The sequence below is a fragment of the Sceloporus undulatus genome, chromosome 5 (genome assembly GCF_019175285.1).
Source record: "Sceloporus undulatus isolate JIND9_A2432 ecotype Alabama chromosome 5, SceUnd_v1.1, whole genome shotgun sequence".
NCBI lineage: Eukaryota > Metazoa > Chordata > Lepidosauria > Squamata > Phrynosomatidae > Sceloporus > Sceloporus undulatus.
In genome coordinates this window covers 69,454,725-69,473,617 of record NC_056526.1, presented here as the reverse complement: position 1 = coordinate 69,473,617, position 18,893 = coordinate 69,454,725, and the positions used below count along the sequence as shown (strand labels likewise).

Sequence of the window (18,893 nt, the reverse complement as noted above, 5' to 3'; positions counted from 1 at the left end):
TGCAACATCCACTTCTGGGTCATGTTCAATTTATGATCAACAATAATCCAAGGTCCTTTTCACATGTAGTACTGCTGAGACAAGTATACCCCTCCTATACATTTGCTCTGGGCTTTTGTGGCCTAAAAGCGAATTTTGCATTGTCTTGCTGAATTTCACTGTATTCATTCACTGTGATGGACTGGCAATCCTGCAACTGCCTTGAGAATAGGGTCGCGTATCTTAGACTGACAGCAGGGAGCAGGCACAAACCACAGCTGTGCCCATCCTCTGATTCATAGTTTGTGCCTTGTGAAATTGTTCATACTGTTTATCCCACAGCATGAGATTGTACGTTAACTCTGACAAAGACACATTTTTTCTCAGATCACTTGATATGAACACGGATCTTGTTCTGATCATGGATTAGTGAATTTCAAGACTGTATGGTCTATGTATGATGACTTGCTCCGATTATAGCTGCCCTGTTCCCAACTTATCCTTTTGATTCACGGGGGAAAATCGTGAATAACCTGGCAATTGAACAAGTCTCAAGATGCAAAATGTCATTCTCTGGGAGAAAAATTTTCTGTTTCATCATGTGTGCTGTTTGCTACTAGCAGCAAGGAGATAAAAGGTGAATTAGTGGAGATTGCTGGGGATGGAAACATGCTGAGGATTGGGAACTTCTCCTGTCTGCTGAACCAGATGACGGATCTCCCGGTGATCTACTCCTTCATCTGAAAGTTCCCCCTTCTCCCTTTTGGATCCTGAGTAGAAGTCGAGAAGACCCAAACCCTCTGCCTCTATGGTGTGGTTAGTAGGAGAGCTAGTGGGCTACCTAACTGTGGTGTTTTCTTCGTATCCTCCAAGGTCTCTTGGGTGGAAAGGGAAAGAGCAGGCTGCTTCAGTTTTGAAATCGGAGTCCTCCCGCTCCATGAGGCCCATTTGAGAATTGCTCAAGATGGCAGCTATGCAGACAGGGGCAGGAAACAGATCCTCCTCTTTTCTTCCTCCAGAGAGCTCCAAACACCAAGTACTGCGAGGACAAGGTGTCACACCTCCTCTCAGCTTATGTTCCCTCCTAAACCCAACTATACATTGTTGCTGCATACTGCCAAGGAGGAAGGGGATCTTATTAACTGTCAGAGCAGTGAGCCTATAAAGCCAAGAAATTCAGAGCTATGGGCTACCCCATAAAGGGTGGACAGGATCATGGCTGGGGTCCCCCAACTCACTCACTTTGACCTCACTGTAGAAATTTTCCCCTTGGCACATTCTCTGGCAAGTACCCTGTGTGCCATCCAATGCAGCAAGTACTGGGAATAGCAGTGTGATGGCCCTCAATCAAGGGAACTGTGCCAAAGCATTTTTCTCATCGTGTCTCCGGTCTTGCACTGGGCTGAAGGAAAGGATTTGGAGTCCTCTGGTAGCTTTGGAGTGGTTCTTCCCCTGCATGACCAATTGCCTTGGAGGGGAAGGAAGGAAGTATTGCACAGAAAAGAACGAACCTGAAGGACGAAAAAACATGGTGGAGGAAAAGGAGCCTCTCTTTTTATTTTTGGTGACGACAGGATAGAGAGTGAAAAGGCAGAAAGGCAAGAGACCTGTCAGATTCTCTTCCCAACATCTCTATCTTGTGGGGCCACGCCCTAGACTGAAGACATGAGGGGCAGCCAGTCGTTCAATTTAATGGTGTGAAGAACCTGCCTATCAGACAAAGTGGGAGAAGGAATGAAATCCAAGATGTCCTCTGCACACCACTAGGAAGCAACGGTCGTCCGCCTCGTTGGGCAGACCGTTTGCCGCTAGACGCGGCTGGACTACAATCCCAGAGTGCTTGGGGCTTGCCCGGCTCCTATTGGTGCGGGGCGGAAGGGGCGCCCTTCCGCTCCGCACCTCTGGGAGACGGTTTCATTGGTGCGGGGCTTCTGGTCCCAAGGCTGCCCATGGTGGGCTGGCCTTGGAGGCAGGGCCCCGCACAGCATGCAGGGAGGAGGGGCCTAGGCCTATTTAAGCCGTGTTGCTGGCCCTTTCCCTCAGTCGGTTGCTTGGTTCGCGCGAGCGGAGCCCAGCTGTGAAGGGAGCAAGTTCTGGTGCTTCTCCTGCCCACCCCACCGCTGTGTTAGGTGTTTTTAGTCACACTTGGCGGGAGCATAGGCCAGGATCTGCACGTTGTGTGTACCAGGGCTATGGAGCTCTGGTTTGGGAGTCAATAGGTACCGGGGGCGAATAGGGCAGGCGTTTGGCCATTGTGGGGCCCGAACGCAGGAGCGCTCCTGGTGACTAGGGGCTTTGTGAATTGGTGAACGCAAGACAAGGTTTGCGGTCAATTTGTGTTCCTTAGCCCCTAGGTCATCCCAGCATGGGTTGGGTGCCCGGTTTGGATAATCCAGATACATCAGGTGGTTTGTTGGATCCTGACCTTATGCTTTGTGCCAACCTTACCAATTGTTTGCCAAATAAAGTTGTGGCCTTACTTCCAACATGTTGTACTTGGTTATTTGACAGCAACATCTGAGGCAAATGGTTGTACACCCATCATATAAGCTGGCTATTAACTGGTTTTCTTATATGGGTCCCTGTCTCATTTCAGAGAAGGCATCTCTGGGACAGTCCTAAATATTATGTTCTTCATGATGGATCCCAAGTCTGTAAAAAGGAAACAAACCTCTTGTGCTATTTCCACAAAACACTTGTGCAACTCTTCATGTTAGTACTACAATAAGGAATGGGCCTTTATGATGTGCTGTTTTGTTTTTTACATTTCTAAATAATGTTAATGTTTTATGCCTATGTTTTAACTTGCAATTGTTTAATTGATTTTTAGATAACTTATACTTAATCAACCTTGTACAGTTTTAATCTGTATTGTTTTAGGTATGTTTTAGCCACCTTGAGTCCCATCATTGGGAGAAAGTGGGATATAAATGAAATAGATAAGGTTTAGATAGCAGTTTTCAAGTTTATGCTTGCCAAAACTCCTTCAAAAACAGAAAAAACCTCTGGATTTGGTTTTGTCAGTGATGTAGAACACTTGTGACACTCAGTGAGTTGTATTTATTGTCATTATTATTTTTTACATTATTTCTATTCTGCCTTCTTCTCATTTGAGCTCAAAGCGTTTACAACAATTAAAAATTATAAAGCTTAAAATGTAAAGTTGAGATTATGGAGAGCACCTTCAGTAACTATTTATGTTAATTTTTTTTTAGTTCAGTTTGCAAAGTCATCGTCTCCTCTGCCAAAGATCCCTATTTACTTGAAAATAATAAATATGAAGTCAAAGTATTGGTTAACTCCACTTTCCTTAAACAAATATATACACACCTGAAACAATAAACGTACAATGTTTTTCTTTATTTTAATACGTTTGTTAGGTCACCACAATTATAAAGATAAAGTACCATCCTTTTTATTGGCAAGTATATGAATGTACAAACATCAAAATCCATACAAGAATCACATATTATTTACAGGTGCCCTAGACACAACATTATTTTCTCCTCATAAATAACACAGCAATTTCACCCCCAACCAGTCGCTGCCTTGCATTCCTCGAAGCATGTGTTTACAGGTATAGTATTAGCACACTAAACCGTGGCATCATCATTTCCCTTAGCCCTCAAGATCTTTTTGTCTTCTTTTGACCTGCAGCAAAAAAAATCTGTGCTAAGGTAGCTCACAATTAACATTGCTCTCAGCACACATGAAGCATTTGCTGCCAAAATAGATGTGGCAGTTTAATACAATCCAGTATTATCAGCAAGTAGTTTGCTTACCCACTCCAGCTTCATCATAAATCTTTCAGTGTAGCATTCTCTCTCAAGAACAATAAATCTCCCTTATAATTCTTCATTGGCATTGCTTTCTCGAAGACCTTAAAAGTGTTTTTGATTCCAGCTATGGAGATTTTAATACTAGAGGTGGAGATGGCACGCAACCAGCTCTTTTCCATTCCAGTCTTTACAGAATCAGGTTTTTAACTTCTTTACAACTTGTGAATCGAAAGCTGACAAAGTATTCTTGAAGTTTTCACAGTGTGTTATTTTATGTCCTAACCAAACCATTATATATATCTTTATATCTATATATAATTAAAAATAAAAATTTCAATATAAAAATAGAATGCTTTGAAAGGATTTACACCAAAAACAAAACCTCTAGGTATTTAACCCTACACCAAACAGTCTGTACAGTAGAATGCACAGAATTCCACAGGAACAAAAATGAAAAATGATGCTCAGTCAAAGTTAAGAGCATAGTTTATTTTAGAAAAAAACCTTTTAAGTTATTTTTGTTTTAATTTTTTTAAAAAATTGGTCATCATGAAGATATATATGGCACGTCACAATCTAAAGAACCAGATGAATGCATCCGTCAGATAGTATGTATCACAATCTCTTCCCAAATTTCCTTACACATAGCACACCCAAATTAGCAGCAGTTACACAGTGCTACACTTCATTTGATTCAAGGTTGTCCCCCATCCTTTTAAAAGATCTCCATCTTTCTTCTACTGCAGTTCCTTTGATTCATAGTCACTGTTGCTAAAATCTAGTCACGACCTAGAAATCCTTTCAGGTTTTCTGCACAATTTTTAAATGTCCTCTCTAGAATGTTATCCACAGGTTTGTTCAACCTACTCTTTGGCCTACTCATTACAGAGACTTCTCCAAAGATCTCATTTTGTTGAATGGGAATGCTTTCTTCAATGACCTTTTAGCTCAATATGTTGCTCTCAAGTCTCAAAGCAGTTGCAATGATTTTATCGCATAATTAGAACAAGAATTGTGAAACCTTGACCAGTAGCAAATGGCCATTTGGTGACCTGGGCAACCTGCATGCCTCTTAAACAGACTATCTGCTGTAATAAGCAAAGCAAACTTTTAACAAGTTAGCACAAATCTTTGCAATTCTGGAATATGCATTATTTAACCTGGCCCTTATGCAACGACAACAACAAAAATCTGCTGACCAACCGTGATAGCTCATTCTTTAGATGACTGGCACTCTGATTTCCTGATGAATTTCTGAGCTTGCCAGTTGAACGCAGTATAATTTATAACAGCAGCAGGATTGCTCAGAGATGAGTGACAATTGGCAGTAGAGGCACGGTTCCAATAGCAGTGATAGTTGCTATAGCTGCCTGTCACACTTGAAAATTGTGTTTGGACAATATATGATCCTGTAGCTTTCAACAACATGAAATTGTCTCCTCAAAATAGTGCAATTTGTACATTACACACACACGCATACACAAACAACAGTGGTTTCACAAAAACCAGCTGGCAAAAAATTAGTTGGCCGCTATTTCTTTTCCTCCATGATGATAACAGTTAATATGCCTGATCATGTATCAGCATCCCTATCTATATTGTCTTGTGATGACAACAGAGATGGATAAGGTGCAACACATTTCACGTTGACATAGGTGGCATTCACATGAACATAATGCTCCCCAATGAAAGTGGAGAAGATCACTGATATATCTGAAACCAATTCAGAAAATGCTGGCCGTAGTTCAGGTTTGGGATGCCAACACTTGAGCATGACTTCGTATCTGTAATTGAAAAATAAGAAAGTGAGCTTTCACCTATATTTATCACTAAGACCTGGCAATATTTGAATGGGTTTTTGTAAACTGTTTTCTTACAGTGCATCTGGGCAATATTCAGGTTGTAATAGCCTTCTTCCTTGTAGTAAATAAACAGTGATATCAAAAGAATTCACATCAGGGTAGGGTGGGGCTCCTCTTGTCATCAATTCCCAAAGCAATACTCCAAAAGACCACTAAAAACAACAACAACAACAGAAAGACCAAATTACAAGACTGGAAAATTTGAAAGCTGTGAAGGTAGGTATATTTTTAAACAGATTTTTTTACTACAGTCTCTCTCTCTCTTAAGGAATATTAACAAAATACTGTTCTGAAAACATCAGATAGTATGTTCGAGAAAAGTAAATATCGATGCACTGCTGATTTCAGTAGATATAAATTATGAACAATTCACAAAGTTATATTGAAGAGAAAAATTAATCATACAGGGCCAATTTTAATAATTAGGCCCAACTAAAGTAAACCCATTAAATCAGTGAAATGTTAGTAAATCAACCCTTACGTAAGTTCCTTTAATTCAATGGATTTACTCTAGTTGGGACTAACAATTAGATTTGGGCAAAGTATTAATATATAAAAATAGAATACTTTGAGAGCATATTTAGCTACAAAACCAGTACAGTGGTGGTATCTGCTGGAGTTTGGATCCAGGATCCCCCCCCCCCGCCATGGAGACCAAAATCCATGGATGCTTACCCCATTAAATACAGTGACATAATAAAATGGTGTCTCTTCTATAAAATGGCAAAATCAAGGGTTGCTTTTTGGAAATTGTTTATATTTCTTTCTTTTTAAAATTATTTTCAAGCTGTGGATGCTTGACTTTGTGAATACAGAAACCATGGATATGGAGGGCTGACGTTATGTAAGTATATGGGGTTTTTTTTTGGTATGTATACATACGTGCGCGCGCACACACACACACACAAAACACATATAAAATCAATGCCCATGGCATCACAAGTTCCTCATCGACCTACACATGCCATTCTGAGTGCCCTGCAACTTAGTGCTTTTCTTCAGCTCTTACCTCCTTAGTAATTGTGTACACTTACTGCAATTAAAAAAGAATCCCCTTCTAAGTAAGTTTTAAAAACAAACATTTTTTTGGCCTATGATGGGAAAAGGCTAGGTACAAGAAATTGTGGAATTCCAGATATTAAATACCATTTTCGAATACAATATCCAGAACATAGAAGGCCAACTACCAGTTTCCATTCTGACCTGATATATGTTCTTCCAAATAAAACAAAGGAGAACAGAGAAGCAGGAAATTTATTATGCCTAATCAGTGAATTGTGTCCAACCAGTTCAGTTGCATTGCACATAGAAAAGGGAATTTTGGCAAGAACCAAATCTTGTTTTTCATGGGAAAACCCATTTTGCAAAAGGTGTTTATTTCCCTTGAAACTGGAACCAACCATAACCATAAATAACCAAAAGACATGCTGCTTAAGAAAAAAGCCAATCAGGTCTGGGTGAGACATGAATGACACCATGGCTGCAATCCTGTATGGCTCAGTAAAGGTTAGTAGGTCTGCATGTGGGCCTACACTTGGCTGAGCAATATATCCTCACAACTTACTGTAAAACCTCTAAAGCTGCCCTGCACAGCCATTCCATGCTTTATGGTAAGCAGACAGGATTGCAGAAGTGTCCAGCTACGTTCCCATAGCCAGATATGAAATGATGCCATTAGTGCTGAGCTCTGTCAGGGTCCTCCAAGCATCTCAGTGCTGATGTCATAATTTTGTTTCTGGTTATGCGGATGTAGGTGGATGCTTCTCTGATCTTGCCTGTTCACTGTGAAGGATGGAGTGGCCATGCAGGGTAATTTCAGAGGCTTTTGAGTAAGCTGAGCAGGCGTGGGCTTTGGTCACTGCAAAGGGAGGAAGAGAGTGCCACCCCCCCCAAGGACATCCAAACACATAGGGGGAACATGTTGATGTCCCTAACAGGACACCAGTCCATATGTAGACAACTGAACTTTTGCCCATATCAAAATAATATTTCAAGGGATGAGAGCAATTCCAAACAGAATCCACAATATTCTTGACCCCCACTACTGAATTACGTAATTTAAGCTACTTAAAGTTGGGAGTTTTGAGCCTTATGGGGAAAATGGAACTACTCAAATAAAATTGACCAAACCTGCAAGTTAGGCTAATGTTTGTCAGGGGGTTCCTTCCAAATCAGTGCCTTTATGGGAGGAGGTGACTGTTCTAAAATGTCATTTCCGGCCCTTACTGTGTTGTCTAAAATTCTGTGGTTTGGGGGTGTGGACAGAAAACCAAAACAGGAGTAACCCAATCACATTTATTTTGAAAGTTAAGAGAGCTGGAACTTTGTTCTGATTTAGGATGAGAAGGTTTTTACATTCATCCACCATATCATTCTTTTTGTTTAATATTTCCAGGAATGCACTGAAATGTGGAGAGTCAGCAAGAGTTACATAAATAATTAAAGGCACATTACCACATCTGACTTTGTAGTGAACTTCTGAGTTTGCAAACTTTCTAAAGCCATCCATTTTACTGGCAGTTTGGCTCCTGTTTTATTGTGTACACTGTAGTACTCTTTATCGTAGACATCTCTAGCAAGGCCAAAATCAGCAACCTTGACAGTAAATTTTTCATCCAGCCTAGAAAAATGACAAAAATCATTATCTGAAGTTGAGAAACAAAATTTGCATTGCTCTATGGTATCTTTGGGACCACAGCTTTTGAAAGTTATACTACATATTTTCTCAAACAATAAACTGTAGAACTAGTGCAATTGCTATATACCAAAGAGAAGGAGGGGAAAAAGTCAACAAAGATATTTTTATTTCATTAAATTAATGACACCTCCTTAACAGCTAAAATACAATGATTTAGTCTTTGGAGATACTGAACAGAAGGCATAATGATTAAGATGCTGGATTAGAATGAGAAAGTGTTGGTTCAAATTTGCACTTGACCAAAAACCTCACAGTCTTTCAGCCTAATTTATCTCAGTGCTGTGGCAAAGATCAAAATGGGGAGGAGGATCATGTAGGCTACACTTTGAACTCCTAGGAAGAAAGGAAGGGTGTAACTAATATAAATACACAAACAAAGAAAGCCCAGGCATCTCGTATTTAATTGCCCTTACTATAAACTTACTATAAATTGAATTATCTATTTAACATAGCTCCTGTACAAACATCCTTCCTGAATCTTCGTTTGCGAAGAAAAGCCAGAGAGGTGTACAAACATCCAGTTACAATTCAGGCATCTACCAAAAGAGAAGCCCACATCCAACACTTGACAAGCTTACAATCACATCACCACATGCCATGTTTCTGTCATGTCAATGGTATCTGGCTCCCTGCAATGAGAGTTCTCATTAGTCTCTCATTTGGTGCTTTGTTCCTATATTACACTAGCCTTCTTCCATTCACTGTACGGATGACTAAAACTGAAAGATATGGATAGTCCAAGATGGCTTGAATTCCTCCCTTCCTTTTGATGTCTTGGAACATCATCAGTATTAAAAAAAAACAACCCAAATGTGTATATGTAAATGAATGGCAACATTTAGCTGCAATTTTAACAGCAAATATGGAGCTGCTATAGTGATATACTTATGAACCTGGCTAAGAAGCCCATACTTCTTTTCAAGGGGACACTTGTCTTTTTATGCTGATGAAACTCAATCTTCACATGTCTATAGAAAAAAACTATATTAATTAATATTGTTAAGCTCATTAATTTATAATGTAGGTGATGAATCAGCATAATGATGTTGACAACTATTGTACCAATCAGTCATTGTGTGCACTAAACTGTCTGGTCACCCAGACACTAATCAGATGCTTTGCATAATGTTTGTTTAGTTTACAAAGGTCAGAGAAAAAAATAAAGCCGAACCATGTCCAGAATGTCCCACTATCAAACCATATCTTTTGTTTTCTTTCAGTAATTCAACCATGCTTCTTTCAATTCGGCATGCAGTTTATGACTAACTATAAGCAATAGCATAATGAACCCCTAAAGGGAAACTATGAACTGTAGTTCTCTAAAATGGCAAAAGCAGGCAGAGATTACTATACCAGCAGAGCTGTGAACCCACGTTGGGTTTTACTCAGCACTTCAAAGCTGCCAAAACTACTTTGGGATATAGCTGGGCAACTAAGATAGCTCTTTGAAACCTTGGAGTAAATACTCTGCGCTGACATCATTGAGGAGACAGGTAAATAGTAAATTTGTTGTTGTTGTGTGCTTTCAAGTCGTTGCCTCCTTACGGTGACCCTATCACAGGATTTTCTTGTGATGTGCCTAAAGCCACCCAGTGGGTTTCATGGCTGAGCCAGGAATCAAACCCTGGTTTCCATATTTATTCATATATTGTGTGCTCATGTTTATGACATGCTTTTCAAAAATATTTTTTTCAAAAGCAGCTTACCAATCAAAAACACTGATGCCACCATTTAAAGCAGGTTAGAACATTAATATTTAGCACAGTCTACTTCATGAAAAGAAAAACAAACTAAAACAAACTGAAAAGCTGGCCAGACAAAAATAATAGCTGCTTAAAAAACCATCACGTTCATAAGTGACATCATTGATTTAATCTGTTAATTTAACCATAATTACTTCCTAAAACAAAAAGGCAAAACTATGTGCTACAGGCAGCCCCTAAAAGCTTTTTGGGGGCCACCAATTCCCCTGAGCTCCCTAGCCTTCCACTTCACCCAAATTGGAGGAAACTGTCCATTAAAAGCCCATTGCATGCTTTCAAACCTGGAGCAACCTCCCAAACTTTCAACACTTATGGCTGAAAATCTGCTGATAAACCAACAAGTGTGAACTGGAATTAAAATTCTGCTCATTACATGGGTGCCTTTTTGGCTGAGAACATGCAAAAGTGGCCTTCTGTGAAGTTGAAAACTAGGTTCTGACTTGGTCTCAGTTGCCTATCTCTTTCCTAAGGCTCACAATTGCATCCGAAGTGGAGAGTCTGTGATCCTCTACTTGGCTACTATGCCCATCATGCCTGATTACTGGCCTTGCTGGCTGGGGCTGATGGGAGCTGAGGTCCAGCAGTTCCCAAACAGAAAATTTCCAAAACATTACTATGCAACAAAATAAATACCTAGAATTTTGCCAGATTTTCAGAATATAACAACATGTCAGCTAAGAATATCAGGGACATAGAAATAATGAGCTTCAAAGGGAACTGTTGGGAATTTTTATTGACAAGCCAAGACAAAACACTCTTGGGAAGCAATGTTTCAGCATAAGAATGCTGCAGAGAAACAGAGAAAACAGGTTTATGATTACAATCCTCTCCGTACAGTTTCCTGGGATGTAATCCCGACTCAATGCAGCATGACTTGCTTCTGAGTAAAATATATACAGGATTGTGCTGTGCAAGTGATACAGCTATCAGTGTGAATGACAGCAGTGCTAGGCACGGTGGCAACTACACTGATCGGAGACCATCTGAAAATTCCATGAATACAAATTTATAATGAAAGGACAAGATACATACGTAAGAAATAAAGTTGTGCAGGGTTTTTTTTAACCCTTATCCCGACAGCCCTAGAAGGTACTTTGGAATGTAATTACTGTACTTACATACAATTTCTTGCTGCTAAATCTCTGTGGACAAACTTTTTGCTTGCAAGATATTTCATCCCCTTTGCCACTTGTAGGCCAAATCCAATCAAATCCTTTACTGTTGGATTCTGTAAATTATGGATGGTGATGTAGTTGAAACAACATAGCACAGAAAAAACGAATTGCAGTTACAAAACCTAATTGCTGACATGAACCCTCCATTAGTTCTTTAGTATGTTATTGTTTTTTTTGAAAACTGAGTTTTGCTGAGCATTGGAGGAAAGATAGAATAGGTAACACATCAGAAAGATTAAGCCTATTAAAATATTTGTATAGTGAAATCATACATACAGAGTATGCTACATATTATATATTTTAATACTGTAGGTTTTGAAATAGGTGTAGAACTAGTTTAGCTGCCTCAAAATTTCTACCATTTAGGAATATTTAGAAACATGAAAGCAACTCCCCCGATACACACGAAATCTGGAAAAAATGTGTAAGAAGACATCATTTTGGGAGTTAGGACTAATGAAAAAAGGGGCTTCTGGTTTGTTTCTGACACCCTCACAGGTGTAGTTATATTCACTGCATACAATTATATATACATTTGCTATATAAACTCCTCCTCTATTTAATAAAACCTAATTCCAAAAAAATGAAAATAAATAAAGAACGCAGATGGTTGCTGACTTTAAACACGCTTGACTTCAATGGTTGTAACTTTTTTCCAGCTATGGAAAGATACATCAGAAAACTAAATTGCAAGGCAGACAGGATGCTAGCCTAGCCTTGTTGTATATAAAAAACTGAAAATGAATGACTGGCAATTTGAGTTATATAAATGAAAGAATACTGCTTGTTATGGTATTTTTTTGCAATTAATCCTCAATACATAACTATCTATAACAACACGATGATCTTTGTGCATGACCTAGTGCCAAAGAAAGCACAGGCTGTAAAGCTGTTTTTTGTATTTAAAAAATGTGAGACAATTAAAGGATGTTTTTTGGTTGACTGTATTATCTTCTTAATGACAGATAATACGTTGGAGGTATTTAATGACAGTTTGCCACATATTTTGGAAGGTAGGGAATAAGTTATAATAAATAATAATAAATAAATAAAACGTTATTTATATACCGCTTTTCCAACAAGATCAAAGCGGTTTACAAGATCAGTCAAAAGGCATATATGACATCAATTACAAATCACAGGTATATTCCATTAAAACTTTAAAAAACAACATATAAAACAGTCTCAAAAAATCTTGGTCGCAGGTTAAACATCTTGAGGTAAACTTCTGTTAGGGAATATCTTTGTCTATAAAGAGTCAGGAGGTTATGCTAGCCGGAAGAGATGTGTTTTCAACGTCTTCTTAAAGACATTCAAAGTAGAACTTAGTCGGATCTCTTCCGAGAGTTTATTCCAGTACATCGGAGCTATCGATGTAAATGCTCTTTGGTGAGTTACTGCCAGTCTCACCTTGGGATACTCAAGTATTTCCCTGTTATTCTGATAGTGCGGGGCGGATTGTGTAGGGAGAGGCGTTCCCTTAAGTAACTCGGCCCCAAGCCATGTAGGACTTTATAGGTAATAACCAACACTTTGTACTGAGCCCGGAAGCTAATCGGCAGCCAGTGAAGAGATCTTAATACAGGTGTTATATGGTCCGACCTTGGAGTTCCAGCGACCAATCTGGCTGCAGCATTTTGAACTAGCTGAAGCTTCCGAACCTGGTACAAAGGTAGGCCCATGTAGAGCACATTACAGAAATCTAAACGAGAGGTTACCAGTGCGTGTACTACTGTTTCAAGGTCCTTACGGTATAGACAGGGACGCAGTTGGAGTTATTGTTTGGAAGATGTTAAACTTCACAAAACAAGTGATTCACAGACTATGAAAACTCATCCCATTACATTTTTATTCCATAGCAGAAAAATACGTTCAAAACCCAACATGAGCTGACTATATTTAAAAGTGATGAGTGATCACTCAGTTAATGCTTTTATTCTGAGCAGAGCAGAGCAGAGCAGAGCAGAAGTCATAAGACTCTGCACTATCACCTAATAAGTCCCTAGATGTACTTACATGAGACTCATTCCTGATAAAGTTTCGAAGATCTCCATGTTTCATGTAAGGAAGCACTACCAAGGGAGACCCTTCACTGGGTAAGCAAATTCCAAGTAAGGACAAGACATTAGGATGAGTGAAATCCTTCATTATGATCCCTTCTTTCAGAAACTGAGCTACTTCATCCAAGTCTGTAATCCCTGAGAAATGCCATAGAAAAAATAATTAAATCCATGCTGACACATCTAATTTCTAGTTCATTTTTAAAAACATGTTAAAAACATTCCTTTAACAGGAATAAAATAAAACTAAGTAAAGACTGTCTCTCAAAAAGGCCATATCCAAATAATAAAAAAAGTTACTAAGGCCCGAGAAAGACGGGTGAGAAGCGTCGTGCCAGCGCTGATTCTAGGGTTCTGGAGCATGCAGCAACTGCATGCTCAGGAACCCTAGTTTGTGCTGGTGGTGCCATAACTGCATTGGGTGCACGTCCATGATGCAAGTACAGTGCCATGTCTGCATGTCGCGGTACTGCACTTGTGTCACGGATGCATAACAGTGCGCCAATGGTGCACTTGTGGCGTCCATTGCACAAACTGAAAAGAGACCGTTTTTTCCAGGTTCTTTGGTTCTGGAGTGACACTGCACGTTTTGGCTGCTGTGGCGTCCCTCTGGAGGAAAAATGGACGGCTCTAGCTCGCCCATTTGGGGCAGTCTGTCAAGCCCCTAAGAGTCCTTCCAGATGAGACTTCTATTGCAAAGTTGCCTTGATTTATTTAGAGTTTACTACATTTTCTAGGGGGATCAGACAATGATGTCTTCAACTGGTAACTCTCCAGCTACTGCTTTTTCCATTACTTTTCTTACCACCCAAAAGATGTTAATGTAGGAAAGAGAAAATAGTTGTCACAGTGAACGCTTCATTAAATATTTGTAATATAATCTGTAGCCAACTAGAAACCCCATTTATGTAAACTGGTGGGTGGTACAGGCCTTGGGAATAAATCTGGACCCTGGGATCCCTGAGATGTTCATGAATCTTTCACCATAATACTTCATTTTTTCTGCTTGCTGTGCCCCCTTCCTCATTCAAGAAGTTGCAGTGTCCCTCCAAAGGCTAAGTCACTGTCAGTAAAAGCTTTTGAGCAAAAGTGCCTTTGGTCCTGCACCCCACTGGCATGCAGCTCATGAGAATTTCTGTGAAACTGAATTTAGTCCTTGGACCAAAAAGATTCCCAACCCTTGATATATATGAATGGATGTTTATCATTGCCAGAGTGTACTTAACACAGTCACAGCATACATTTGTAATTTCAGAATTCTTTCCTTATTTTATTATCGTACCTCCCTTCCTTTTTCATAGACTACTAACAATAAATAGAAATGTCCCAAGCGCAAAGCCAGGAGAGGGTCATACTAGTGTGTGCCAATTTGCTCCTGCTGTTTTCCAACTGTCTCACTCATAAAAAAGCAAACATATAACAACCCAGCAGTGTAAAATGATACTGCTGCATTTCTTTTAATCTTGTATTTATCAGTTGGGGAAGAAGGACAGGAACATTCTCACACATGGCCATGAAGAGACAAATGAATCCTTAGAGAAGCTTTCTCTAAGTACTGTAATACAAATGAACCCAATGAAAGTAGACCATATTCAGGTAATGCTATGTAATGCTATAATGCAGTGTGTTCTAAGATATCTATGTTTATTCTAAAATTGATTATGGCTCACTATACAGATATAAAATTGATGTGACTCACTGTTCAAAGATTTTACCGCACAATGAATTTTCTTGCCATCAGTATCTAACAAAGTTCCATGATAGACACATCCAAAGTGTCCTGCATAAAAATAAGCAATATTAGTCTTTTAGCATAGTTTTCACAATGTAGACTGTATTTTCTTGTAGATAGTTGCAATATATGATTAAAGTCTAGATGGCTTGTTTTCAGGACAGACAAAAGAAAGTAATGTACGCAATGCATATTGAGTTTACTAAATTTCCTAGTGCATCTCAGATTGATATATGCTGACAGATGGCTTAAGAAGGGAATGGGAAAGTTCTTGGAAGATAAAACTGCAAAAATAATCCAGGATGACACCACTAACTGCAATTTCTCAATACTATGGAATTTTGGAAACTGTAGTTTTGTGAGACATTTAGCCTTCTTTGTCAGAGAGCTCTGGTGCCACAACAAAACTACAGTTTCCAGGATTCCACAGCAATTAAAGTGGTATCAGACTGGGTTATTTCTGCAGCCTGAATGCAGCCTTAGTGGGGGAGGAGAGGTGTAAGGTGTAGGCTTCTACACAGTGGCACAAAAGGCCAGGCAATCGGGCCAGAGATTGGGCTCATAATGTTTGTCACAACTTATGGGTGATTTTGCATGGGAATGGATCCCTTCTGGGGGGAGATGGGACATGTTTATCCCATACATATGCTGTTGGAGGGTCTATGTTGGGTTCTGGGAATTTCAGGCTACAGTGGTTATGATCAATTTGAGGATGGATAGCCTAGCAGTGCCCTCAGATGACAGGGAATCTATGCTGAACTCTGAACTCATGTTTCCATGCCTGCTTTCACATGCATGGAATCTCATTTCTGCTGCCCTAGGTGGTAACTCAATTCAACAGTCAACAGACATGGTGCTGAATATCTGGATCCAGATCCATGCATGGCCAAGCCTTCTGCAGTTGTACCCATAACACTGTGGCATATGTACGTCTGCACATCCTCACCGTTTTGCTGCTGGATTTGCACACAGGCTATTTGACTAGATGGACCTTTGGTCCAATCAATCTGGGCTTTTCTTACATTTTACTGGAACAATTTCAGTGTAATTGCTTCACCTGACTGAATATATATGCTTGAATAGATTCTGCATATTTGTTGGTTTCCAGTTGTAATTCTATATATGCTTACTTAGGAATAACCTTATTTTAATTTAGCACTACTTATTTCCAAGTAAATGTGCATAAAATAACTATTAGCATCCACAGACCTCTAAACCCATGTTTCCACAGGAAGATGTACAATTAGTCCATGATGTATATTTATTTTAGGCCTAATACACCCATAATACACTGCAGTACAGTTGTATATATGTCAGCATCCAACGGGATAGTTCAACAGATGGAGTATCTGTCAGTGAAACATTGTGCCTTCCCTTTTTGTTCTCCCCTTCCATCTTTGGGAGACCAAGAGACATTCTAGAGCTGGTTTTCAGGTGGCACAGAATGCTATAGAAGATAGGAAATTTGGTATATTAGTGGGTGTAGGTCATTATGCCAGTTGGCAATGGAGAACACTGAACCGAGAGCTGGAACAGGTGACCAGGAAGGGGCGATTTCAAGCTGCCTCCGCTGAAGATGCATTGGGGCCGTGACAAACACACACCATGGCTCCAATCCACCCTGAACCCAGCCCAAATAGGAGCAGATAAGATCTGCTCCTATTTTGGCAGGCAATGTGTAAATGCTACACTGTTGACCAGCTGGCCAGCCAGCTTCCAAGCATATGGGGTATAAATGCCGTGCTCCCAAGACACCTGGAAGTGGGATTTAACGGGCTGTCTGTTTTAGCCCTATGTTATGTTAATACAGGTACTTGGTAATCACTCAGTTAATAAAACACATATGATGCATGCTTATAGGAATGTGGTAATTGAGAGGACTATTTAATTACTTACCTCTTCCTATTACTTCATTAAAATGCACTATTAGGCTATCAGCACCAATAACCACATGCTCAACTTCTTTGACCAAGTCAGGATTTAAGGCACTGATATCAATGTGGACATTAGTTTGCAGCAATGGACTGGCTATGTCAGAGTCTCCCGTAGAAAGAATGGGAGATAGGTCTCCATGAGGATACTGAGCTGGTCTGCATGACCCATTCTGAGAAAAAGTTGGAAAAAGATCTGCAAGGGTAACAGGAGTGGTTATGCCAATGCATTCTATCATAGAAAGCCTAAAAATTTTTTTTTAAAATTTCTACTTCCCTTCTAAATAAATTCAAATGTGGTTTTCTAAAATACGAACACACATCAAATCAGTACATGTAATATAAACAATCCAAGGATGATTCAAAGTGGTATCTAGTAACACCAATGTGAATAAGTCTTTTTTGTATTACATTCTTGGAAAAAAGGCAGAAAATAAATAAGACAGACAGACAGACACATAGACAGACACCCATATCTGTTTGCCCACCTGTCTGTCATCTATTCTAAGCAGCATGCCTGAACCTTAAAAGAAAGGTAGCCAACTGCACCTCTCCAAGGAGATGGTTCCCTACTTATGGTGTTGCAATGGAATTAGAGCCAGGCCTGAGCACCTGAGCAATGACAGAAAGTGAGTCTGGTGTCAGTAGGGCAGTGAACCTGCTATGGGTTTTTAGCCAAAACATTAAAAGAGGTACTGAAGTTGCTGAGCCTATTTTGGGATTGGATTCAACACATTTGGTAGCTCTGTTTAAATCTGGACTAAATCCCAGAGTGGAATTGCTGCCCTCTGACATCAAAGCACCAGCCACCACTGGCCCAGAACTATTTGAAATACCTGTACCAAGGTTCATACCTGCAATGTTACATTTAATAATAAAAGATTTGCCAGAAGTCCTTCCAAGTCAAAATGATACAACTAGCAAAAAAGCAGGGTATCATCTCTCTGTCAGTAGGAACAATTGTATGATCTTCTTTTCATTTGCAAATTAGACTAATACTGTTTTATCGTCTCTGAACGTTTATGATTCATTTTTAAATGCTCTCCAACTCATAAAGGTACCTTGCCAAGGCTGGCCAAGGGTGCATCTACACTGTAGAAATAATGCATGATACCACTTTAAGTGCTGTAGCTCCATCCTACAGAATCCTGGGATTTGTGGTTTGGTGAGGCACCAACAGTCTTTGGTAGAGAAAGCTAAAGACCTTGTAAAACTACAAATCCCAGGATTCCATAGGATGGACTACAGCACTCAAAGTGGTGTCAAACTGCATTATTTCTACAATGTAGATGCACGCCAAGATTGCTACGGTGCAATATTAGTTCTTACTCTGAAGGAAGTGAGTGACAAAGCTTCACCTTAGTTCCTCTATCTCAAATTAAATTAATCTACAGTTAACCTCACTTGTGATACACCTAAGGGATTATAAAACTGGAAAATGGCACATTAGCATAAAGGAGGAAATAGCAGAGACCATGGGTTATTGTCAGATTATAATTTGGTGGGCAATTGGAATCTGATGAATACTCCCCAAGTGCTCATCACTTTATTTATTCGGTGGTAAATATTCAACTAGGAAAATGGCTTGAGTGATTCATTTCCTGAAGTTTTAAAAAGATAACACGGTTAAATACACTCCATGAAACAGTTGCCTGTAAGTCTTCAAAATACATTCATTGCAAGATTTCACTTTAGAACAGACTTTTAAATGACAAACAGGATATCAAATTTCATAAGTCTTTTGATTTTGAGATTGTTTTCTAGGTCTTAAAAAGAAATTAAGGTTAGTCTACCATGTTCAAACGTTTATATGAAAAGAATACACAGTGCAAAACAGAACTCTTCAGCAAGACTGGTTTCTAAACATCGTGCAATCAAGATTCCTCCACAAACAAGCAAGTCCTGAATACAATT

General features: G+C 39.5%; 1 protein-coding gene across 2 annotated transcripts in view; it reads right to left on the bottom strand.

Moving 5' to 3' along the window:
* Positions 1-3,318: 3,318 nt before the first annotated feature.
* Positions 3,319-18,893, bottom strand: part of MET (MET proto-oncogene, receptor tyrosine kinase) — a 120,565-nt gene continuing 104,990 nt past the window's right edge. For both annotated transcript variants that reach the window (XM_042468033.1, XM_042468032.1), the window contains 7 exons: positions 16,945-17,175; positions 15,016-15,096; positions 13,273-13,454; positions 11,200-11,309; positions 8,075-8,240; positions 5,636-5,772; positions 3,319-5,542 (listed from right to left, as the gene is read on the bottom strand). In XM_042468033.1, the coding sequence (XP_042323967.1) occupies positions 5,332-5,542; positions 5,636-5,772; positions 8,075-8,240; positions 11,200-11,309; positions 13,273-13,454; positions 15,016-15,096; positions 16,945-17,175 (1,118 nt within the window). In that variant the 3' untranslated portion in view covers positions 3,319-5,331. The remainder of the gene's footprint in view (positions 5,543-5,635; positions 5,773-8,074; positions 8,241-11,199; positions 11,310-13,272; positions 13,455-15,015; positions 15,097-16,944; positions 17,176-18,893) is intronic.